The sequence below is a fragment of the Lytechinus variegatus genome, chromosome 6, assembly GCF_018143015.1.
Source record: "Lytechinus variegatus isolate NC3 chromosome 6, Lvar_3.0, whole genome shotgun sequence".
In the NCBI taxonomy this organism is placed as follows: domain Eukaryota; kingdom Metazoa; phylum Echinodermata; class Echinoidea; order Temnopleuroida; family Toxopneustidae; genus Lytechinus; species Lytechinus variegatus.
This window is the reverse complement of record NC_054745.1, coordinates 4,446,543-4,472,651: the sequence shown is the minus strand read 5'-3', so window position 1 is coordinate 4,472,651 and position 26,109 is coordinate 4,446,543. Positions and strand designations below refer to the sequence as shown.

At 36.8% G+C, this 26,109-nt stretch overlaps 1 protein-coding gene across 2 annotated transcripts; it reads left to right on the top strand.

The window, feature by feature from the left end:
* Nucleotides 1-4,384: 4,384 nt before the first annotated feature.
* Nucleotides 4,385-15,929, top strand: LOC121416463 (fibrinogen-like protein 1). Of its 2 annotated transcripts, XM_041609960.1 has the most exons (6): nt 4,385-4,473; nt 5,272-5,391; nt 11,488-11,589; nt 13,237-13,376; nt 13,685-13,943; nt 15,625-15,929. In XM_041609960.1, the coding sequence occupies exons 2-6, from the start codon at nt 5,385-5,387 to the stop codon at nt 15,849-15,851; spliced, it is 735 nt and encodes a 244-aa protein (XP_041465894.1). In that variant the 5' UTR covers nt 4,385-4,473; nt 5,272-5,384; the 3' UTR covers nt 15,852-15,929. The 2 variants fall into 2 exon arrangements, with proteins under 2 accessions (XP_041465894.1, XP_041465895.1); XM_041609961.1 differs by lacking the exon at nt 11,488-11,589.
* Nucleotides 15,930-26,109: the final 10,180 nt, after the last annotated feature.

Sequence of the window (26,109 nt, the reverse complement as noted above, 5' to 3'; positions counted from 1 at the left end):
AACTCGTTTCCTTTTGTTTCTTTGTTTCTTTTGTTTACTCCTTATACACAAACGATATGCCTCTCGCACACGATGTGAGGGGCATTATGTTTTACATTCCCCAGAAATGGGGATTAGATTCAAATTCCGGGGGACCACTTCCATTGATGAGTGGATACCAGGCACGACCATGGGGTTTCGAAAAGTACCCTAAACATGCTAAACAAGGGAAGCAATTCTTTTCCAGATTATGATAATGCATCTCTTAACAAGTATTTGGCTTGTGAAACCCTACAAGTATTGAATATATATCCCTTTTTTCAGCATTTTAAACATCGTTTTGTAACGTTACATAGGCCTATATACGTAACGTACCTGCCCACTCTGTCCCCTTTTACGGGTGGTCGCTGCTGGTATCCACTAATCAATGGAAGTGGGCCCCCCGGGCGGCCTCTCGAGCTCTAGGAGGAGTCAAATGTGGCTTTGGAAAGTCGTCCTCAATCGGATAAATCGCTGTTACCATAGTAGCAACCAGAATTTTGCACACGAAACGCATATTGAATGTTTCCGTCGCAGATGCGAAACGAAAAAAAAATCTCGTGTCACACAATTTGCATTGCAGGACTGAGTTTTATGACCATGATGACGGGCCCAAAAAGTCCCTTCCAAAGTCAACTACCGTTGTAAATAAGCGTCCGCGTCCTCAAACGAAAGGTCGGGAATGACTCAACGCATAGAGCAAAACAATATATAATAGACCGAAACTAGACAATGGACGCTAAATAGCGAGCCGTGATTGGCTTTCAGTGTATGATTGCGCGTTCGAAGGCAGGTGTATGCTCGACTTTGGCTACTAGAAGTTCAAGGCGCTTCGCTTTAAAGCCAGGTGCAACATTTGAAATTAGCAAAAGTCAGGCGGATAACTTTCTTTGAACGTGCATTCATACATTGACAGCCAATCACGGCTCGCCATTTAGCCATTCTTTTGCTGGCTCCTCCTACACAAACGGCAATCAAAATGCCCAGTGGGCATTATGTTTCCCTTTCCTCTGAAATGGGGGATTATATTTCAAATTTCCGAGCCAAAAGTCTCTTCCAAAATCAACTACCGTCATAAAGGTCCGGTCCCGCCGTCTTGCAAAAGGTGGCTACTATAAAGGACGAGGGGGGGGGGAGATGGTGGGATTGGCACTGTGTTCGGGGGGTTCCTCTTTTTTTTTGGCGACCAGTCAATTTGACTATTTTTGCCATCACAAATATTGTGATTTTCTTTGAAAAAATATTTATTCAAAGTAAAATTCAAATATTTTTTCTTTCTCATTTTTTTATTTTCTTTTCCTTTTCTATTTATTTTTTATTATTGTTATTTTTAGGGTATCTACGAGGATTTAAAAGTCCAGTCGGAGTGTCTCAAAAATCAAAACCAGGGCTTTTACTCAAAATAGATTAGATATTAAATATATAGTCCTACTAGTATGCAACTGAAACTAGGATAGAGATGACAGAGAAAAGAAATGAGGAATATCACAGCTCCAATCCTACACCCGTACCGGAGTATGGGGATACGTCTGTCCCGTTGATGACGTGTTAGGGTGACACAGGCTGAATCACAACTGTCTGGCAAAAAAAATATTCAGTCGAGCCAACCCATTCTCCATTTTTAAATTTGGTATTGCTGATTGACAAAATGAATGAATATGACTGACAATCTAACACTGATTCTAGGGAGGGTACCTACTAAACTTCCTTTTTCCACATTGGAAAGATATATCACTACTATGGAACTATTTTTTACTGGCGGAAGAATTAAGTCCATTTTACTCTCTGAAGTGACGAATGTGTGTGTATTTGAGTTTTGTCAGACGTGTATCAATCATATATGATTATTTACGTCTGGGACCGACCTTTAACGTCACCATCCGAAAGACGTGACCAGGGCTCGAACCTTGAACCTCTGCATCAATTTGTAACTTCCCCACAGCTTGGATTACAGGCGCACGCCACAATGTCCAGTTGTGGGAATGGGGGGGGTTCTTATTTTTATTTGGCAACCAGTCAAATTTGACTATTTTCGCCATCATATTAAATTTTTTAACGTTTTTTTTTCTTTAAAAAATAAATGAAAAAAGTAAAATTCAAAAATATATTTCTTTTTCTTTTTTTTTCTTTTCTATGTCTTTTTTATAGGATATATCTACATGTACTAGGATTTAAAGTCAAGTAGGTGTGTCTCTCAGTTTTAAAATCAGGGCTTTTACTGAAAATATGTTATAAAGACCTACAACAAGTATGCAAGTAAAACCTAGGATGAGATGACAGAGAAAAGAAATGAGGAAAATCACAGCTCCAATCCTACGCCCGTACCGGAGTATGGGGATACGTCTGTCCCGTTGATGTGAACATCAACGTCAGTGAAGTCTCGATCTTTCCCGGAGACAAGACGCCTTTAAATCCTACCTACTTTAGGAGACAAGCCCTTGTAGGATGGAATGTGATTTTGGATGAGTTAGGGGGAAAGAAATACCTCGCAGCTGTCTATTCATTTATATATATATATACATGCACATATATATATATATATATATATATATATATATATATATATATATATATATATATATATATATATATATATATATATATATGTGTGTGTGTGTGTGTGTGTGTGTATGTGTGTAAAGCTTTACATGTACAACAGCTTTTTGGCAACTCTTTTTTATTTAAATATTGTAAAGAAATGGATGAAGAGAAATGATGAATTGAATGACTTAAATGATGAATACGTATGCATATGAGTATATACATACATATATATATATATATATTTTCATATGCATACGTATTCATCATTTAAGTATAAGTAAACCGTAAGGCAATTATCTGAAGGCTTTGGTATACATGTTAGTCATGACCATATATAAAGATGTAATTGCAAAATAAACAGTATTTGGCTATAATTTAAAGTAATTAGAAGTAATTAAGAGCAGTCCAACTTTCTATTTTTTCTGTGTTTTTTTCTTTCTCAATTGGCTCTCTTGTAATTCTTTTTTTTTTGGTCGTGAGTTTGAATATCCCCCATGGAGCTTGACATATGGTTATGGAAAAACAAAACAAAAAAGCTCAATTTTTTAACTGCTCCTCGAATAGCTGGGTAACTGATGAACTAGATCGACATGGTGCTTTCATCGGCCGTTTTCCTCGAGTCACCCATGACTAATCATCAGCCGAGAAGGAGAATTTCTCCAACCGTTGACCAACATAAATACATTGGCCCGAGTATCCGACTTACAGAATTAATTGAGGAAAGCATCCGGGCTTTCTGTGCATATTGCATTGTTTTCCAAAGGATTATGATATATATTTCAAAACAAACAAGCCGAAAATGGGATCATGTCAGATGTAGTCTTCATAAATGCCGATTTATTTTTTTAAATGAGCCGGTCGAGGTACCTTTTTCTGGTTAGATATGGAATGCCAGACATGTATCCGATCCACTGGTAGTAAACATTCAACCCTCGAATTTACTCCTTATTTTTTAATGATTTTTCTTAAAGTGGTATTTTAACACACGAGTCTATGGGAAATAAATTAGGCATGTGAAACGTTAGGGGTCGAGAATCAGGATGCCCTCTTTGTTCGCATTGTGGAAAGTGAGCATCCGCACACCATTGTCCATTCTAGACTAAAAGAATTGTCCATTTACCCAAATTCAACGATCTTTGAAAATGGGAAAATATGGCAAGTCGGGTACACACATATTGTACATAAATGCCATTCATTTCATTCATTTCCTTTTGGAGAGCTCCGTTGTTAAGCATTTTTTTATCTAAACTGGACGTGCCTACACCGTTTTCTATCGATTATGTGTTAAGTAAAACATGAATAAATATATACAAAAATATCCAACAAACAATTATAATTCAAGTACCATAGTGCGCATTGTAAAACATCGTAAATCATTCAAATTAATTAAAGAATAAGTTCATAATGTACAATTTACATAATGGGTATGGAGGGGACTATTGAATAGCCAATCTTGTATATTGTACTCGGCCCCTATGACTTAGATTTCAAAATATTGCTTTTCATATATTTTAAAAAGTTGAAATAAGAAAAGAATGACAAACATCATGGAATATGCGTACATGTGATAAGAGGAGAGGGGTGGGGTAAAAGTGGTGAAATGGAAAAGAGGGGAAGAAAACACGTGAAAGAGGATATAATTTGACCTTCCAGCGCACAAAAGGCTGACCGGAGATCGCCATTTCAAGATGATAAAAATGAATTTTGAAAATGTACATACATTTATGATATTGTTATTCAACAGTTGTAACAGGATCTGATCGTTTATGTACTGCCGCTCCTGAACTTACGACCTGCCCATCTATTAACATCCGGGCACTGGCGAGCTCATACACCTGACTCCTAAGATATTCCGAACCAGCCATCCTATATCGGGCAAACGCCCCAACAATTTCGTTTGCAAGTTACCAGGTAAAATCATTTTTCATTCCCATACTGGGGACACGGAATTTGCTCCTGCGACAGTATGTTCCGGGCTTAATTGCTTCTAAAATGTAGGGTTTATAGGGTTGAAATAGGGTTTTGTGTTAGGTTTAGCGTAGGGCAAAAAGTTGAACCCACGGTTTAAGTTGGTCTTTCTATAACTTTGTGGAATTTAGAGTTGAGCAATTGTCGACGGAGCGAATGTCATGGAACCTTTTGTACTACAAGGCTTTTATTTGTTCATTTTTTCCTCTCTTTTTACACCCAATGTTATTGATCATGTAAAGACGTAGCTCTGATAGGGATTTAAGTGACAAAAGGGCTAAATAAATTAGTTCCTTTCGTAATAATAATTATAAGAATAATAATGAATCGGACAGACTTATATCCTACGAATCCCTTACTTTAGAGCGCTCAAGGTGCTTTTCAATAAATTTATACAGAAAAACCAAGACGAATTAAACAGAAAATTTCTTATAATTTTTTGTTTTAGTTTCAGAAGTTAAACATATGTATTTTGTATACAATGTAATAATAATAATAATAATGAGACTCTGTAGAGTGCTCGAGGCACGTAAAGAGCTAAGAGTTAAATAAAAGAAAATTTAGAAGATTTTTGAAAGTTTCGACAGAGGTACATTTTTCTGAGTACTGACGCAGCTACTCTATCTATGAAAAACGAAATAAACATATTGAAGAGCGATTGTTCTGTCCCCCCCCCCCCCATCATAATCATCCTACTTTGACAATGATAAAGGTTTGTTTGTTGCTGTTTTTATTTCTTAGAATGTCGAGTGAATCCTTGCTTCCATGGAGGCACATGTAAAGAAGAAGCCAGTGGCTATCGGTGTGTCTGCCCTGAGTTTACCAATGGGACGCATTGTGAGCAGAATGCTACCATGACACGTAAGTCCAACTTTGTTAGGTGCAGGAATGTCCATGGAACTTGTTCTACACTAGCAGACTCAAAGAGGGCCTAGTATGTTTATAGAATACGAAGTTTGGTGCCATAAACTTTCCTTTAACGTGCATCTTCATCATTTTCAGGACAAATTCAGATAGAGCACAAGAAAAAGTGCTCTAATTTGTGGCAGCACTGTATCTTGAATCTTGAATCTTGAAGAAGTACTCTCCCAAAAAGCGTACACGCTGTCCTGGAGAGGGTTGTGCTGTGTCAGGTGCTGCCAGTGGTTCAGGTGATGTGGTGATCCTGTGTTGGTATTTTTGGTGCTCTCTATACAGTGTGCTAAGTGCAGTTTGCGGGTGGTGCGTGTGTGTCCCTCTTACAGCATCTTAAGAGGAGGGGGAGGCAACATTTGTTGAATGATAGGCAATGTTGCTCCCCGGAAGCCAGCTATAGACGTCGAAGTTGCAGCAGCGTTTGGGAGAGTATTCCAAATACGGATGGTTCTTGGGAACATACTGTACATGTAGCGGTTCACTCTACAAAAAGGCTGGGTGTACTTGAGCTGATGTCCAGTGTGTTGTGAACGAGGAAGTGGCATGTTGATGTAAACAAAATTGTGATGAATTTTGTAGAACATCTTACTTTGGCGAAGAAGACTGTAAAGATTTTAAAAAAACTGTCTCCAGATTCCTACATTGTATATTTGCTTTTCTCATTTATATTTGTGTTTTTATTTTAATAAAATTGAAAAATCTTCAAACAGTAAATTTAGCATGGATTAATCTATTTTGGCTCAGGGTATTACATGTATCAAGAAAATAATATAATAATATGTCCATTTATATATCGCAATACTATGTGCATGATGATATCATATTGTCCCGTTTGGAACCAGTGTTGGCCTGGTTCAGTGGTTTGGAACCTGGTAATTTTACACTGATTTCGATGGAGCCTGCCTTCACTGCAAAAACACGGGTGTTGATTTAAATCTAGCCCGATATATCTATCTCGGAAAACATCAGGGAAGTGTTGAAAACAACAGCGGTTAAGAATCAAACTGAAGTTGGTTTAACATTGATTAGTGTTGTTTAAATACATGCATATCTGGTGTTAGCCTAAAGCCGAAGTGATGCTGTTTCAACACCCTTTTTTCATATATACACTCTAAAAAATGAAGTGCTAAGTTAGCTCTTAAAGAGCGTGTATAGTGACTACACTTCGGAGTGCTGATTTGTCTAGTTCAAATTTGAACGAGAAAAATCAGCACTCCGAAGTGCAGTCACTATACACGCTCTTTAAGAGCTTAATTAGCACTTCATTTTTTAGAGTGTAGAAACCGAGCTGGTGTTAAATTAACACCGGTATTTTTGCAATGTATAATTATTCACTTGGTCACACCTTGAGCCCCGAAAGAACGATTATCAGGTGTTTTCCTTAAAACAAATGTGACCTCCTTGTTCCGGTATTCCCAAACATGGGATTTTCAATCACAATGGCCAATACAGAGAGGTGGGCGTCCATTTTGCCTTCAATCCAGATAAACACGTTCGAACCCGTATTAAATGGACAAAGCATAATTGATTCAAGAAGGATTTTTTTTACAATGAACGTAACGGAGGGTTAAACTTGCCCAAGTTTGGCAAATATTGCTCAAATTAATGACATACTCCTATGTTTTATCACATCGCACACCTCTTGCTTCAAATGAGCATTAATCATGTAAGACCTGAAGGTTACCCTACTATTTGGAGGATAAGTTTTCATAATTCAAATTCTTAGCAAAACTAGTATCTGCACTATTACATTGGAGATAGAAGAATCATAAAACAATTTGCTATAATAAGTATCTGTAAATTGTGATGTCATACAAGCATGGCTTTCATTTCCAACTCCCTTCATTCTAATCCGTATACTTATTATAACAAAATTACTGTAGGTCTCAGCAGTTTGTGTTTATCATTTCATTTACTTATGAACTATAACATTGAACTGTTTGTGGTATTTTGACTACGTATTTCTATTCAGTGATGCATTCTGTTGAACGGAAAATATGACTAAATCTAAATCTGTCAAAAACACTGCCCCCTTGCATGGGATCGGGCGTACCATTTATTACATACTAAATGGAGAAAGTGCTATGAGCATAGGCATTTCGTTGTTAATATTCAACTCTAGTCTTTTAGTGCAATTCATCAAAACATGAAGCGCCTCGTTTATGAGCGTTGTGGCCCAGTGGATTAGTCTTCGGACTTTGAAACAGAGGGTCGTGGGTTCGAATCCCAGCCATGGCGTAATTTCCTTCAGCAAGAAACTGATCCACAGTGTGCTGCACTCAACCCAGGTGAGGTAAATGGGTACCGGTAGGAAGTAATTCCTTAAAAATCTGTGTGCGCTATGAACACCTAGCTTAACACCTAGCTTAATTATAGGCCAATTTCTGTTGTATGTCATATTGCTAAATTAGTGGAAAAGGAAGTTCAATCCCAATTTTTATCTTATTTACAGACCAAAGATCTCATTAATATTGACCAATATGCCTTCTTGCCAAATCACTCAACTAATACTTGCTTACATAGAATTATTGATGACTGGTACGAATCTTTTAATGAAAAAGAAAAAGTTGGTGCATGTTTCCTCGATATTTCTAAATGTTTTGATTGTATTGATCATGAATTATTACTTTTTAAACTGAATAATTATGGCATTTCTAAAACTGAACTCCTTTGGTTTCAAAGTTTTCTCTCAGACAGAAAACAAGCAGTTTTTTCTCAAGGTAAACAATCTAAAACAAAACATATATCTATAGGAATTCCTCAAGGTAGTATTTTAGGTCCTTCCCCTTTTCTATTCTTTATAAATGACATTACAGATTGCTTAAAGAATTGTACATGTAATATTTACGCTGATGATGTGGTAATATATGTGTCCGATAAAGATATTAATGTTATAACATCCAAGCTTCAAGAAGATTTAAATTCTATTAATGAATGGTATAATAACAACAGATTAATGATTAATGCGATGAAAAGCAATGTTATGATTTTGGCCAATAACTTAAGGAATAATAATGATCTTAAATTGAAAGTGTATATTGATAATGTTATCATTGAACAAGTACAAAGCATAAGATACCTAGGCATCATGTTAGACTGTAAACTATGCTGGGATGCTCATATAAAATACTTAATTAAATCTTTAAGTTACAAAATATTCACACTAATGAAAATTAGTAAATTTTTAAGCAAGGATGTTTTGAGTAAAATATATAAATGCACCATAAAACCAACCTTTGATTATTCTTGTTCCGTATGGGGGAACTGTTCTTTATATAATAGAAATACACTTTTACGATTACAGAAAAGGGCTGCACGCATAGTAACAGGCAATTTTGATTATAATGTAAATGGCCTTGATATAATCAATTTTCTTAAATGGCAAACTCTTGATATCAGACGTGATTACTTTTTAGCTTGTATTATGTATAACTGTATCCATGGAAAGGCCCCAGTTCGAATGTGCAATGAAGTGGAAATGGTTTTTGAAAGACATTCTGTTAATACTAGACTTGCCAATACGTTGAACGTCGTTTTACCAAAGCCTACTCTGGAATGTTTTAAGAGTTGTTTTAAATATGCTGGTGGCTTGGTTTGGAATAGCCTCCCATCTAATATTCAAAATGCAAATTCGCTTGAAGTTTTTAAATGTATGTATAAATGCCAATATTTTAAAGCTGTCGTTCAATGAAATGATATGTATTGTTTTCTAATTGACCGACCTTCTTTTATTTCCTTCTCCCACCTCCACCCCTCTCTTTCTCTTACCTTCCTCTCTCGTCTCTCTTCTTTCTTTTATCCTGTTCTTCGTCTAGTTCATACCACTTATAAATCTTTTTATATTGTGAGCCATTGTAGTTTACTACTTTTTAGAAATAATTTTTATGCATTATATATATTTTGTGTGTGTTGTCAGGACCATGATGTAAAACAGCCTCGGCTGATCATGTTTTATCTTTATCCTGATTAAATATGTTACAATAAAATAAAATAAAAAAATTAATTAACCGGGTAATATAGGAGCGCCTTGAGCACCTAACAAGGTGGATATGTGCGCAATATAAATAACCTATATTATTATTAATATTAAAGCAAATAATGCAGAAGTTTTAGTACGCCTTGTAATACATCATCATCCTTATCATCTCCATCCTCGTCATTTAAATTATGAACTGATATTGCCATTCTGCTGTATGAAGGTATCGTTGATTTTAATGAGCTTTAATCCTGGAATTGCCATTTTTCTTTCAAGCAATCTACTTTTGATGACAATCCCTCTCCTGCAAACTGTATTTGTTACAATAGTTTGTAGTAGATCATACTTGTTGAGAATTTTATTCTGTTATCCATCTTTTTCTCTACGATTCATTCCAAATTATACGGATACATGTGAATGCAGATGAAAACAATATACATACATATATATATTTATAATGTAAGGGGGCCCTCAGCACAACGAGTAGTGCACACTGTGAAAAAATTGGGCAATATTTTACCCAATATTTTGCCCAACGTTGGGCCGATAGTCAACCCTACCAACTACTGGGCAATATTTTACCCAACGTTGTTGGGGCATTAATGTGCCCAACTGTTGGGTAATATTTTGAACTACATTTTGGGGGACATCAATTTGCCCATTTTTTTAATAAAGTTATTAACCCAACATCTGGGCAAGGCCTACACTCACTTCGTGTACCTGGTCCGTGTCGATCCGGAGACCTTATCCGAAAGTGCTTTGCATGCACAATAACGCTGCATACAAGTGCAAGTGCATATCTCAAGTGAGTGAAGCAAAAACAAAACAGCGTCAGATATATGTCATGTATGTAGGCCTATTCTGACAAATTCCTTACAAATTATGCTTAACGTAAAGTCCAAAATAAAAAAAATTAAAAAAACGTTTAAGCAACTCATCTATGAAAGATTCAGCGAGGCTCCCCAGCCCCCAGTCATCTAGAAGCTCATCCATATCTTATCGACCGTGTGTAGCATGCTGCAAGCGCAACTCGTGATCGTAAAGTTTCGCAACATTTACCACTCAGCAGGGCAATTACTAGCCCAACAATTGGACATCTGTATTTTGGCAGCGGCAGAGTAAAAATTTGCCTTAGTATTGGGCACATAATGCCCAACAAAACAATAACCAACGTATATATTACCCAACAAAAAATGACCAACGTAAATTTACTCTTTTTTTCACAGTGCAGGTACTCATCATTAAGTGTAGATAAACTTGGAAGACAGAAATAACGACGAGTGAGACGTAGCTCTCAGGTTTCCTTCTTTATTGCAAGCTTTCGGCCATCATCGGCCTTCGTCAGGCCTACAAGAAAGGAAATCAGAAGGAATGAACATAGTATTTACATATATATAAATAAGGTATAATATTAGGTAATATTATATTATATAATATTAGGTATATTATATAATATAATATTACCTAATATTTTACCTTATTTATATATATGTAAATACTATGTTCATTCCTTCTGATTTCCTTTCTTGTAGGCCTGACGAAGGCCGATGATGGCCGAAAGCTTGCAATAAAGAAGGAAACCTGAGAGCTACGTCTCACTCGTCGTTATTTCTGTCTTCCAAATATATATATATATATATATATATATATATATATATATACTTACTTTTCAAACAATCAGTCACGTTGACCTAAACCAGTAGTCAGCTTAATGCAACTGATGATAGGTCTAGTCACATTTTCGACGTATATTCAAGTCAGAAATAACTATGTTCCGGTAAGATATGACTAGAGTAACAGCTGCGCCCAGTCGACCCTATTAACTAGTCATTTTGACTGATTTGTTTTTAGAGTGTACATGGAGAGAAGACAGACAGAGACATTAAGTATAATGAAAAGGGCTAAACATTATATCTCTCTTTCTCTCTCTCTCTCTCTCTCTCTCTCTCCCTCCCACCCTCTCTACCACTGTCAACCCACTTAAATCCCTGTCCGTCTCACTTTCTTGCTCGCTATACCCATCTTCCCGCCCTGTCTCTGGATTCTTTATCACCCTTATCCAATAGCGTGCGCTTCTAATCCTTGTCTTCACGGAGGCTCCTGTGTGGAAGAAATTCATGGATATTCTTGCCGCTGTCCTGGTTGGACCACCGGTTCAAACTGCGAAAGTGGGTAATCAAAATCCTTTATAGAGTGACTTTCCTTGCATGAGATTTGTAGGTCATCACTCTGTTGGAAAGAGCAGCGTGTCTCATAGTTTGTGCACAGTGCGGAATACAGTGCACTGCAAAAACTCCGGTGTTGATTTTACACCTGCCCGGGAATCTACATATGTCCACACCAGAAAAGTATTGAAACAACACCAGTTTGGAATCAAACCGATGCTGTTTTGATACTAATTGGTGTTGAATAAACACCTACCTGGTGTTGGACCAAACGAAACTGTTGTTGTTTAACACTTCTCTGGTGTGGACATATATACATTCCGGGCTGGTGTTAAATTAACACCGGAGTTTTTGCAGTGTGTGTATATAATAGGTGACATGAAACAGAGGGTAAATTGCCAATTCGTCTACCTTTATAGTCTAATGTCATTCCGTCTTTCAACATTTCGTCTAACAACCATTTGGTCCAATCATCACTTCGTCTAATCACCAGTTCTTCTATTTCCATTTCGTCTCATATTGGTCTAATGTTCGTTTTATTTTCATTAATTTTGCCCAATTCACACTGGACTAAATGGCTATTGGACCAACTGATTGTTAGACGAAATGGTGAGTGAACGAAAAGGCGATTAGATCACGTGGATATTGGACGAACTGATAGTACACCAAATGAAAATAGAGGAGTTGGCGATGGACCAAATGAAAATAAACCGATATGAAGTTTATTATTGGAATCGGCCAAATCAAATACACCCAGAAATATAATTCTGCACCATTCAAATGCACCAATGGGATCACTGCAGTGACCAATTACACCCTACTTTGTTGTTGTTGTTGTTGTTTTTTTTTGCCTCTTTAAGGTTGCAAATACCTACAGTTAAAGGTGCCGAGTTGTATCCTTTACAAGTGCAAGGTGCCCTTTTTTAAACGCAAAAATGTGTGTGCCCATTATTTTTGCAGAGTTGAACTTTTGGGGGATCCAACTGGCATTTCTGGGTGAACACGGAAATATGCAAGTTATTTTTTTATGGGTGCCAGATTTCACAAAAATTCTACCAGTTTGTAGTGTATTCATTATTAATTTATACTGTTTTACGTATATAGTCTTTTGCGTGAATGATATAGCATGTTTCATGGCATGGGATTTGTTTCGATTAATAGAGCTTTTTAGCATCGCGACGCAAAACTCTTTTAACACGTAGAAAATGCATTGCCAGATACTCTTCAGAACAATTAAAAGCAACATCAAGTCTTCGTCACATTAGTAGTGTGATGAACGCATAGTCTTACGCAACATTTTACTTTTTAGAGAGAGAGAGAGAGAGGTGGAGGGGGCAACACTCGTAATTTCCTCTAAAGAAACTCGATTAAGAGGGAGAGCAGCCACCAGGCAGTAATGGGGGCGCTTTTGCATTTTATAAAGTGAAATTGACGGCTTTCGTGCACACTTTTTGTGAATTTTGTGACATGTTTATGTAAAAAATGTAAGTATTGAACGTTTCTTGGGGTGGGGCAGTTGTTCCCCCCCCCCCTTGCTCTCCCGCTTCGTACGGCCGTGCAAGAATGATTGTAATAGCTCTATGATTTGACCTTTGGCGAGATACGCACTGCTTGATAGATACCGTGCGTATTTTATTTTATCACTTTTAGGCAGTTTTTCAGAGTGCAACGATCTCCTCACGGCAGGCTACACACAAAGTGGGGTGTATGACATCTGTGTTTCGGCTTCAGACGGCTCTCCGTGCACTCGGGTCTCAGTGTACTGCGATATGGATAGCTACGGGTGGACGGTAAAGATATATATTGACTTTGCTAGTTTTTTTTTTCTTGAGGGGCAATATCTAGCTTTGCAAATTTCAGATTTAAATTCTCAAACTAAGATCAAACAAATTCATTTCTCCTTTTTTTTCACTATCTGATAAAATACAAGTAAATCTGATCATAATAATAATGCAGTAAGTGTACAATAATTTTGTAATCAAATAAACTCAAAATATACAATTAAGAGTACGACAGAATAAGATGATTTGCCCTCTCCCACCGCACCCCCCCCCCCCCTCCTGTCCCACCCGCTCCCCGCCCTTCCCCCAATAAACAGTTGATTCAGAGGCGTTTCGACGGAAGTGTTAACTTTAACCGGACATGGGCTGACTACAAGACGGGGTTCGGCAATGTGTCTGCAGAGTTCTGGTTAGGTAATGACGTCATTCATCACATGACCAGGAGCGGTACCTCTATACTTCGCGTCGTCCTTGAATTAGATGGGACTGATCATCATGCAGTCTACAAGCGATTCAGCGTGGCGGATGAAGACTCTGGATATCAGCTAAGCTTTGTAAGGTACAGTGGTTCGGCAGGTACGTAACTTTATACTGTCGACACGACATTTGCTCCCGCGAAAATTGTTCCGGGCTTAGGCTTAGGTCACAACTCGAAAACTTAGCCTGCTCAGCAACAGGGCAGCGAGTTTTTACCCAACTTCGCCCGGGCACCGACCGGCGGCCGTGCGGTCACCACTGGATTTGGGGGCATCGCTCGTTCGCCGCTCGAGATTTAGCGTGGAGTAAAAATTCTGGCCGCTCCTGCTCCCTTTTCATTCGCCGCCCGGTTGGTCGCCGTTCGGGCGCTGACGTAATCGAGCAATCGCCGTCGAACGATTTAGGTAAAAAATTGAACTCGTTGGAACAACAGTGGTCATCGGTCGGTCGTCAGTCGGAGAGCTGTCGATGATTTCGCGGCGAATTTAAGATCGGACGGCCAATTACCTAAAAATAGGCCGGTGGTCGGTTGGTGACCGCCTGGGATTCGGTGGGTCGTCAGTCGATCACTGCTCGAACACCAAAAAGAGAAGTTCCCCTACTTGGCCCAGATTTGGCCTTGGGTAACCGGGTAATCAACCGGGCACTGCTCCGGGGCACTGCTCGGCCACCGCTAAGTCATGTATTTTTACAGCCCGCTCGACTTCTACAAAAATCGTTCGGCAAAGCCTAAATTCCAGCTGCGCCCGAGCAGGCTACTAATTGGTCGGTCGCCGCTGAGGTTTACCCGATATTGGTTAAAAAAGGAACGTGCATGTTGGTTGGGTAAAAGATACTTTGTAAATTTTACGCAATGTTGCGTTAAATAGCTTAATACGGGGCAAAAAAAAATCCAGCAAACGTGGATGTTCCCTTCCTGCCCAATATTGAGTAAAATTTTACTCAGTGATTTTAGAGTGCAGGGTTGAAGTTGGTTATTCCATTGATGTGTGGAATTTGCAGTGGAGCAAATGTCGCCGGAGCAAATGTCATGGCAGCCGTAATTCATTCTTTCATATCATTGAGAAAAAATAATAACCCGGGGCACGTTGCACAAAGATTAGCAATGATCGTAGAACATTTGTCTACGTTTGATTCCCGTGAATACAATATACAATCAATCGTGAAATTGGAGCGTACGATTAATCGCTATTTTCTGTGTTACTGGACCCATGTCAACTGTAATAAGCTACTGATATCATGAATATATAATTGACTGAAATCATATTAATCTCTTCAAGCGCAAAAGAGGTCATCCGTTCTGGTCCTAATCATACTCTTGTAGTAGGACGATCACATTCCTTTTTGAGTGAGATTTACCTCTATTGAGAGTGTATTTTAGTCATGTCTAAACAGATGGACCATTTACTTAAATGAGAGCGTTTTGTTAAAAAAAAATGGACCACCCCCCCCCCTTCAAAATAATAATAATAATGATATAATAATAATAATAATATTGAATAAATAGATAATATGATATAGGTCTACTAGAAAAAAATAAACTAAATTTTGAAAAATATAAAATAAGTAAAAACGATAAATGAAATAAAGGTTATTACTCAAAAGTTAGAAAGTCTGGGGGGGAGGTACCAGTATCTTTTTTAATAAGTCATTACTAAAAGTAAAGGTCGTTTCGTTTTAAGAAGCGAAGAATCCCCCCCCCCCCCCCCGAAATAAGGGTTATCACCTATAAACATGATAAATGGAGGCATTTTAGGATGTTTTATATCTTGTTTTAAAGGAGATGCTATGAGGCCACTTGATGGGCTTCGATTTAGTACTTGGGATCGGGACCAGGACCTTTCAAACAGGACCAACTGCGCATTGAAATATGGAGGCTTCTGGTACGCCGAATGTGACAACGTGAGACTTAACGTACAGCCATCTAATCGAGGACTTGCTGAGTGGACGGTAGAGGGCAACCTAACAGCATTTACGAGTGTGCACATGAAAATACGTACCGGCTAAAGGTTGCACGGGCCTAATTACAACTGACAGGCAAAAGACATTCTTTTCGAGCCAACCCATTCTCATTTTTTTCAACTTCATATTGGTGACTGACAAAAATGAATGAATATGGTTGGCAATCTACCGGGCGATTACATACGTGTCGTACTGGACATTTTGACAACAATTTCTAGTCTCGTAGCTCATCGCTTGAGCAATAGAAAATTATTTTCTGTCAATAATGAAGTCATAGTAGGTAGTCATCTGAAAGACTGATTACCAACAAAAAATGTTGGATTATGGGTGAATCAAAAGTGAAAATGTTGTGTGTCGTACGGGACTCAGAAATGTCCCGTACGACACGCAACATTTTCACCTAATTCACCTATGGACAATATATTTTTGTCGGTTGTCATTTTTTCATATGACTTTTCAGTAGTACTTTATTATTACCACAAAACAAAATGAAGTTCTTCGTTTGTGTGGGTAGTAGGTTAAAAAAATGTTGCGAAAATGGCTGATTTTTCTAGCATGGAGTCGCCCTAACACTGATTCTACGGTGGAAAATTAGTGAACTTCCCTTTTTCCGAATTGGGAAGATATATCACTACTTCGGAACTATTATTTCACTAGCAAAAGCATCAGGGCCATTTTACTGTTGATAAACTTTTTAAGAATTCAATTCATTTTTTTTACTTATATTGATATTTTGTGTTCACAACAATTAAGTTTCAGAAAAAATATTTCACTTCTTTGTCTTTATTCCTCATACACGATTTCATAATGCAAGAAATTGATAAAGGGTATTCTTAGATCGGTCTGATACTGTCAAACGCTTTTGACACCGTCAATATATATATATATAAAGCAATAAAGCAATAGCTTTGATCCAGCTGAGGCATGACGGCTTAACATTGTTCAAAACCCACCTTCACCCGACAAAGGAAATTATAATTGGTATAGTGTCGAAAATCTGTCTATCTGACGGTCAATCGGATCGGGGTCGTCCTAGCCACTAACCCGTCTCTGTGGTCTAGTGGTTAAGGCACCGGCGTTCAAAGATGGGGGCCAGGGCTCGATTCCCGGCAGAGACATTTTTCGGCATCACCAATTTTTCCAAAGGGTATGTAGCTCCGGGAACCTTGATTGAAGCTACGCTTACCATTGTTCTCTTCATCCATTTCTGTCATAATGTCACAACGATGAGATCGTGTATATAATGTATATTTGTATGTATTAGGGGTGGTCTATAAATGGTTTCACAACTATTTATCAGGTCTAAAACAGTAATAGTGATCAACGGTGTCGAATCTGCAAATTAGAATGTTACACATGGCGTAGTGCTGGGTTCCGCCTTCAGCCCGTTTCTTTTTCTTCTCTATATAAATGATATTATATTTTGGTCTCCATTATAAAAAAAAATATTACTTGCAGATGATAAAAATATAATATTATCACATTGAAATTACGATTTCCTTGTCACATTATTAAATTCTAAACTCAAAAAGATTATTTCATGGTTTGTTACAATCAAACAAGTTTTCCTTGAATATTGACAAAGATCGAGAGGCAAAAAAAATACCGAAAATCCCCCCCCCCCCCTCTGGGATCGTTATGGACTATATATTTGATTATGGTCAATAATTCGTCTATTTGAGGTATAAAAATATATGATTGTATTTCTTGGAAACCACATATGTAGGATATATGTTCACGTATATGTAAGACAGCTGGAATATTGTAAAAATTGAAATTCGTTTTACCAAAATGTGCTATATTCCACAGCAAAAACTGTGGTGTTAACCAGTGTATATAGAGGACCACACCAGATATTTTTACCGGTGTTAAATTGGTGGTGTTATAGGTTTACACCTCAGGTGTTATTACAACACATATGGTTGTTACCTTTACACTCTTTGGTGTTATGTTCAATATCTAGGGTGTGGTCCTCTATTAACACCAATTGGTTTCAGTTTTAACACCACACTTGTTCATGAAAAGGAACTATTCATAATACAGAAAATAGTACAAAAATAAAAGTATTTTTATATATTCATAGGGCAGATAATTATTCCTATTATAGTATTAATAAAACAGTCATTCATACTCAATAAAACACAAAAGCATATTAATTTTTAACAGTTATGGAGAAAATTGATATCCATTGATCAATGATTAAAGAACAAGGCCACTCCAACAATACTTGATTTGAATAAAAAGAGAAAAATCCAACAAGCATAACGCTGAAAATTTTTAAAATCGGATGTAAAATAGATAGTTATAACATTTTAAAGTTTCACTTAATTTCACAAAATAGTTTTCGTGTTTATATTTACATTCTGCGACCACACCAACACACACAAGCGAACGTGGGACAGTGTATAATTACTGCATTGAAAGTCGGGCCCGTCGCTTGACCCGAATCCTGTGGTTATTTGCTGATTTCTCAGCAATTATAAGATTTCTTCCAGACTCCTTTCATGCCTTTGGCACATATGTTTTATCTATACAGACACTTTGGTAGTCATTTCATTGGATTCTGTACGAACTCATCTTGATATCGTTCCCAAAACTGGCATTTATCTTTAACGTTTTTTTTTTCCTTTGAAATGCTATTAAAAAGTTCGAAAACATAAGAAGTAGGCATTTTTCTAAAACATTGTTAAAAAAACAAACATGACAAAACATCTAAGACAAACGTTAAAGAAATTATGTTATCAAAATGAATGAAGCCAAATTGAACTTTAAAAAGGTGATTTTTTTGTAATGTTATTACAATTATTTATATATGCCGTCAGTGTCCTGCAATCCTTTACGAGTGCCACGATTGGCTTTTCCCAACTGATTGCGAAGGCGCTTTAACTATTCAAAATATTTGCTATATACGTTTGATACGATTGCCTCGACTGATCTCATACGATCTATACGATTTCTTACCTCAATCTTTTCTCCTTATTTTATTATAAATTTCATTCGGTTTCTTTTAAGGTAAAAAAAATTCACCCTTGAAAAAAATTGATTTGAATAAATAAAAAAAACTTGCATAACGCTCAAAATTTCATCAAAATCGGATTTGAAATAAGAAAGTTATGACATTTTTTGCTTATATTTCACACTCCAATGACATGCTCAACTCGGTGACATGCGAATGAGACAGTCTCTGATGTCCCTCACTCACTATTTCTTTTTGTTGTTGTTGTTCAAATTATACAATATTTCATTTTCTATAGATTTGACTATACGGACCAACTTAGCTGAACCATAATGTTAAAACAATATAATTCCACATGTTTATGAGGGAAAATTTTTTTGTTACAAATGAAAATGAGGTGAAAAGTAGAATATATCACATTTTATATAATCAAATAAAAAGAAATAATGAGTGATGACGTCATCGATCTCCTCATTTGCATCCGACGAGGATGTGAATATAACCACGATATTTCGCTTATAATTTTGTGAAATTATAAGCGAAACTTCAAAATGTTATAACTTTCTATTTTACATCCGATTTAGCTACAATTTTCAGTGTTATGCTTGTTGGATTTTTCTCTTTTTATTCAAATCAACTATTGTTGGAGTGGCCTTGTCCTTTATTCATTGATCAATGGCATATCAATTAAAAATTAATAAGCTGTTTTGTCTTATTGATTATGAATTACTGATTTATAAATACTATACTACGAATAATTATCTGCCATATGAATATATAAAAATACTTCTATTTTTGTACTATTTTCTGTATTATGAATAGTTCCTTTTTTATGAACAAGTGTTTTCGTTGTCTGCCCGTATTCTGAAGCCGGGCTTAACTTAAATTTAGGTTTAAAGTTGTGGTTTAAATATGGATAGCCAATAGAAATTGTTACATAAATCACAAATGGTAGCGATATCATATTTCAGCTCATTTTGCTCTCAGATCATTCATAATTGTCTAGGAAGTAGAAATCGATGATTGTCTTCACCATCGATGAATCAGGAAAGATCACCGTGAACATAAGAAACATACAATTTAATTTTTAAAAATGACAATTTTGGCTTCCCGTTATTTTAGCACAGAGTTAGACCATGGTCTAAGTTAAACCTGACTTCAGAATACGGGCTGTCACGGCCCTATATTAAGGAATCTTTTCCTCGGTTAAATGACAATTTAGGAACTCGACTTGTGACACGGGCCATAAAGTAACATTTTGCAACGACGTGCCCCTGCAGGCCAACTATGATTCAATCTGAACGAATTCAGTTAATACTATTACAACCTCGCCCCCCCCCCCCCTTCTCTTCCCCTCCCCTTCTCATAAAAAGAGAGAAAGCAACAAAAATGAATAAAATATTCCAAAATAAGACAAATTAAGACAACCGTTTAAATTGAGATGCGAATCCTGCAGTAGTGGTGTCTTTCCTGCTTTACGCCATGGACCTATCGAGCCTCCCCCCCCCCCCCCCCCGATGGTATGTAGTGTATTGTTTAGCGTTGTTACGTCAAGTTTCGGAGCAACAAAAACTATATTGCATAACAACTATGAAAGCCCAGTTCCCTATCTCCCCTTTTCTTATGAAAAACCACGGATCGATTGAATTCCTATGCTTTGAAATTACACACCCCCCGTAAGCGTGTCTATTGATTTATTCTAACCTACAGGGCAATATTCAACATAAATATAAGGTTACAGCATCGAGCTTTTCCTGGTTACAGTATGGTTTCGCATTGTTACGTAACGTTTCGGCGCACCAGTTACCACGATTAAGTGTTTTATACAACACCTTTCAACAGCGTTGAGTAAAATTTACACTCTTCCTTCTTTCTTTTTTTTAGTCCTCTTCCTTCTTTCTTTTTTCCTCCTCTTCCTCCTTTCTTTTTTCCTCCTCTTCTTCCAACTGCTACCATGACACCATCATTGTCAATAATTATCACTACTGCTTCATTGTATCTTCGTCATTAACATCATCATCATCATTTTCATCATTATCATCACCTTTAATTTCTTATTTATTTTCGAGGCTATCACCTTTTCTATATCTTCCTCTTCCTCCACCTCTTTTTCTTCTTCTTCTTCCTTCTTTTTCTTCTTTTTTTCTTCTACTTCGTCTGCTTCTCCTTACTCGACGATCTTCTTCTTCTTTCTCCCTCTTTCCTCTAACTTCATTACTCTCTGTACTGCCATTTCTACATCAGTTGTTGCTGCTTCTGCTACAACTCGTATTAATACTACTATTATCACTACACTGTAAAAACTGTGTTGTTAAAACTGACACCAATTGGTGTTAATAGAGGACCACATCCTGACGTGTTAAAATAACACCCTAGAGATTGAACATAACACCAAAGAGTGTAAATGTAATAACCATAGGTGTTGTAATAACACCTATAGGTGTAAAACTAACACCACCAATTTAACACCGATGTAAAATGACTGGTGTGGTCCTCTATGTACACCGGTTAACACCACAGTTTTTGCTGAGTAACTACTACTGCTATCGCTAGTAATACACTCCTCCTAATACTCCTTTAGAACTACCACATTTATTGTTTGTTATAACTAGGAGTGGGCTATACATGGGTCAAAAATACTTTTTTGGTAATTTCAATATGAGAACAGTTTTTTTTATTCCTTGTAATGTATCTCAACATGAAATGACAATATTTTTTGTCTTGGGTCCGAGAAAAAAGTGTGCCGGCCCAAAATCCAAAATGGCCGCCAAAACCACCCAAAATCACAGTTTTTGCCACAACTTCTTTATTTGGTGGTCTTTTTCTCTGGCTTTGGTGTCTATTCATATATTTTAGGCGGCAGGCAATTTGTTTTTCCTATAATTAACACTTTTAAACCATTATTTGTAGAGTTCAAAGGTAATTATACCTAAATTTTCCCATTTTTATAGCCTTTTTTCAGACAAATGTAGGTTTTATTGTCCTGGAGTTCTTGGATATTAGGTGGTACGAGGTCAACAATAGAAAGCAGCTTCATAGAGCTATATTGCTTTTATTCCTCTACTGTGGGTTTTACGGATATTTGTGAAATATATCTTATTAAATAAAAAAATGTTAATTATCCATAGGGGCAATACAGTATACAATGTAGTGTTACTGTACATAAGTACTACACTGCATATTTCCATGCATTGACCACCATGACATATGACAAGGCCTGTATATAAACTATAGTGTTATACATGTAGAAATGAGCTCTTAGGTTTAGAATTACATGTAGATGCCTTAGAAATTGAAGATATGTTTTGTCTCAGAAACTGAGGACATGTTTTGTCAAATATGCTAATTCAGGGGGCGGAGAAAGGTAATTAACCCCACATCATGGCATTTACACTGTAGATATTCTGGGTCCCGTTGCATAAAAATTTTCCATTATGTTAACTTAATGGTAACTTACATGGAATCCTTGGTTCTGATTGGCTGTTGATCAACATTACCATGATTATATAGTTACCTGACCCCATAAACATAGGCCAGTTAGACACCACAACCAGGTAAAAAAAGCTTCCAAATGAAGAAGATATGGCTACATGTAGATATGTGATGTACGTATATCATATTATATGTGAAATCCACGTTGCTGGTTTCATCATCTACATCAGCTGACAAGCAATCAAATTCACAATTCACAATCTAATTTTAAACCTTAAGAGCTTATTTCTATGACACTATAGTTTATATACAGCCCCCCCCCCCCATGCTCCCCGTAGTTACGCCACTGATGAACATTCTGATTGGTATGTAAGCGAAGGGACTGCTGACGACGTCCCCAACTCCCTTTTTATTTGTTCATGTTTCATTAAATGAAATGTGTTTTTTTTTCTGTTTTGTCATGTGAAACAAAGATTATTCATCCCTGAATTTGTGGAATCAACACGGCTTTATCATTTTGTGGTTCGTGTTATTGTAAAAATTGGGAAATATCGTATAATTCAAACAATTTTCGTATATATTCGTTACTTCATGTCATTTTTATGATGTCTCCTGCTGGTGATACATATTTTTCTGTCTACATTAAGGTTTTGTTCTAATATGTTATACTTTGAAGAGCCCATTTTGCTTTAGCAAAATAACCGAAGGTAAAACATAGTATAACAAATAGAAGTAAATCTGAATGGAATAGAATAATATATATATATATATATATATATATCTAAAAAAAATTATGCATACGATACTGACATATGGAAAGTATATCAATAACTATTATTTTTTTTATTATTATTTTCTTTAGCTGCATACATTAGTTGTTGAAATGTTATTTTTGCATGATTTCGGATTATGTCTCTGTTCTTATACAATTTGCCTGCTATTGACATGCGGAAAGATCTTCAGGATATTACAAATGAATAATTTTACAGGATTTTTTTCTAGGTGTATTCACATCTGCAAAAATTGACTTCTTATTTTGTTTTCGAATATGCGATGATTACGCAATGTAAACAATCATCGACATTTCTTTCTAAGACTTCACTTTGTTTGCATGTCATAATTGCAAATTTCAAGCTGGAACATTTAATATTTCGATATAGATGCATGTAATGTACTTCGTATCAATAATGGTTTTAGATGTATTTTTCTACCATAATGCAGCACAAACTCGCGCGCGAGTTTGATGAATCTATCAAAAATGCCATCATTCACGAAATGAGAAGTCAATTTTGTCAATACTTTGTTACTATAAAGTTAGCCAACGCCGGTGTCTTTTATGTTAAAGGCCACCTTCATGACAACAAATTCAGCAAGACAAACCTGAGTTTTTATTTCCTAGTGTTTGCATGGTTGGGGTAGTTTTGATACGTTGCTAAGCGCCGTTCATTCATTTCAACATCGATATTTAAGTAAGTAACTGACCAATCAGCGCGCTGATCTGGGGGTAAAAAACTACCCAGGCATGTTCAATCTAAAGTGTTCTAAATGGATGGATGCGCTAAGCGCGATGACAATGAGGTGATTTCTTTAATATGACATTGTTCTATTTTTTAATCCATTCACGAGGAAGGTAGAACCGGGCGTTAACGCTTACGAAATCATTCTGAATCGAGACATTCATCAAGCATAGACATTCGTTCACCAAACTTCAGCGTGCTTATAGAAGGTAAGATTCGGAAACTTTTCGAGTTTTTATTTTGTTAACTTTGTATCTTTTTAGTTTAAATGAGGAGTTTTAGTTCGAACTCGTCTTCTAAATATTTCATTAGTAATTTATTAATGTTTATTTAGCGTTTCTCGGTCGTTCGTTTTTTTTTTTTTTGGGGGGGGGGGTAGGACATGTATACCGTATACACATAAGAAATCCCCATGACAACGATCCACGCTACATGTTTTTTTTTTTTTTTTTACTTTACAACGATGGCCGGTTGGCGGAAGACTCTGAAAAACAGTGTCTTTATAAATCTTTCCTATAAAAACTAATGACATGGAGTCTGTTGCCTAAAACGTTTGCTTTTAAAAGATTCTGGAAATCAAAGATTATACAATCGACATTTAACACATTCAAAAACTCGGGATTTTATTTTATTTTTTGCCAGTCATTCTTCTTTATTTATTATTCTCCTTTTCCTTTGCTTCTTTTCTTCTTCTTTTTCTTCTTCTTCGTCTTCTTCTCTTCTTCATCTTCTTTTTATTATTATTATTATTCTCCTTCTTCTCCTCCTTCTTCTTTATTTATTCTTCTCGTTTTTTTTTCTTCTTCTTTGTCTTTTTCTCCCTCTCCTTCTCCTCCTTCTTCTCCTTCTTTTTCTTTCTCCTCTTCTCCTCCTCTTTCTTTCTCCTCTTCTCCTCCTCCTCCTTCTCCTTCTTCTTCTTCTTCTTCTTCTGTTAGTAGAGAATAGTCGTACTTGACTGACATCACAATCAAGAAGCGTGCATAGCAGGATTTTTGAAAGGGGGGTCTTCACCACAAATTTTAGATCGTTCCCTACTCCCAACAAATAATCAAAAGTAAAAAAAAATAATAAATAATAACAAAAATCTTCAGAAAAACTTAAGGGTACACTGTTAGAAAATTCATCCTTGAAATAAAAGGAAGTTCTTGCAGCAGAGTCTCGAGAACAATTGTAATCTTACCAGATTGCGTAATCTTACAGGAAATTGGTACTTTGTGTATGGAATCTTACATATTTCCTTAAATTAAACAGCCTATTCCCCTTTTTAAACAGACCTGTTCTGTTAAATTGGAGAAAAATTCCTGTTTTATGAATTTTACACAATGATTCTGCAAAATTTTCTATTTTTATCTGTAAAATCAGGGTTTTTTGACAGTGTAGGGGGGATGTTTGATCAAAATTGAAAGGGGGTCGGACACCTAGACCCCCTTCCCTGCATACGCCGATGCCGCAGTTACAAAAACACAATGTTATCAATGTGTTAACTGTCAATACCGTGTCATGCACGGGATTGCTGATCGTTATTTATGTTGTAGGCATGATTTATTAAGTAAACATAAGGGTGCAATGGATATTAGATTCTTCTACCCCGAGTCGTTTTAAGTCATTTATGCTAGGCCGGCTTCCTTGTTATATTTTGCGCAATGATCTGAAGATTATCTGGATGGGCGGTCGCGCGCTGATTGGCTATTCAGAATTGCATAGATCAGTGGTTTGCTCTCAACCCGCGTGGTTTCATCATGGGTGCTAATATGTTAAACTTCTACACGGCTTGTTACCTGGGGCGGAAATCTCTCCAAAAAGGTATGGGGGACAAGGGGCTGGAAAATGTGACAAGCAAAAAAAAAAGTTATCATCCCCAAAGTAAGGTCATCTCGTCCTAAAATACATGTTTTATTTCGATTTTGAATGTGTGAAAATGCCATCATAAAATACCAAAAATAGTAGGGGGAGATTCGATATTGTGTCCCCCACCCTACTATTTTGAGTAGGGGCACGACCCCCTGCCCCCCCCCCCCTGGGATTTCCGCCCATGCTTGTTACCATCGTCTACGTTCGCGGAGCGGGGATGGTCGCACCCTTTCGAGAAAACGGGGGAGCTTTTCTCGAAAGGGTATGGGTTAAGGGAGGGGAGTCAAAATAACGCACCTTTTCGAGACAACCTGTGGAGCTTTCCACGAAAGGCAAAGTTATTTGTGTTTCTGTGTGAATCACGACGAGACCAAAAAAAAGGAAAGAGATAGTGGTGAAATATATATTTTCTGAATATTATGCCATAATTGGATTTTTTGTAAGGTAAAAATATTTTGGTCACTTACAATTTTTTGTTCCAAATTTTACCCTATACGCCACATCTAGCCCCTTCAAAATCTTTGGCCCATTCCACCACTGATTTGTT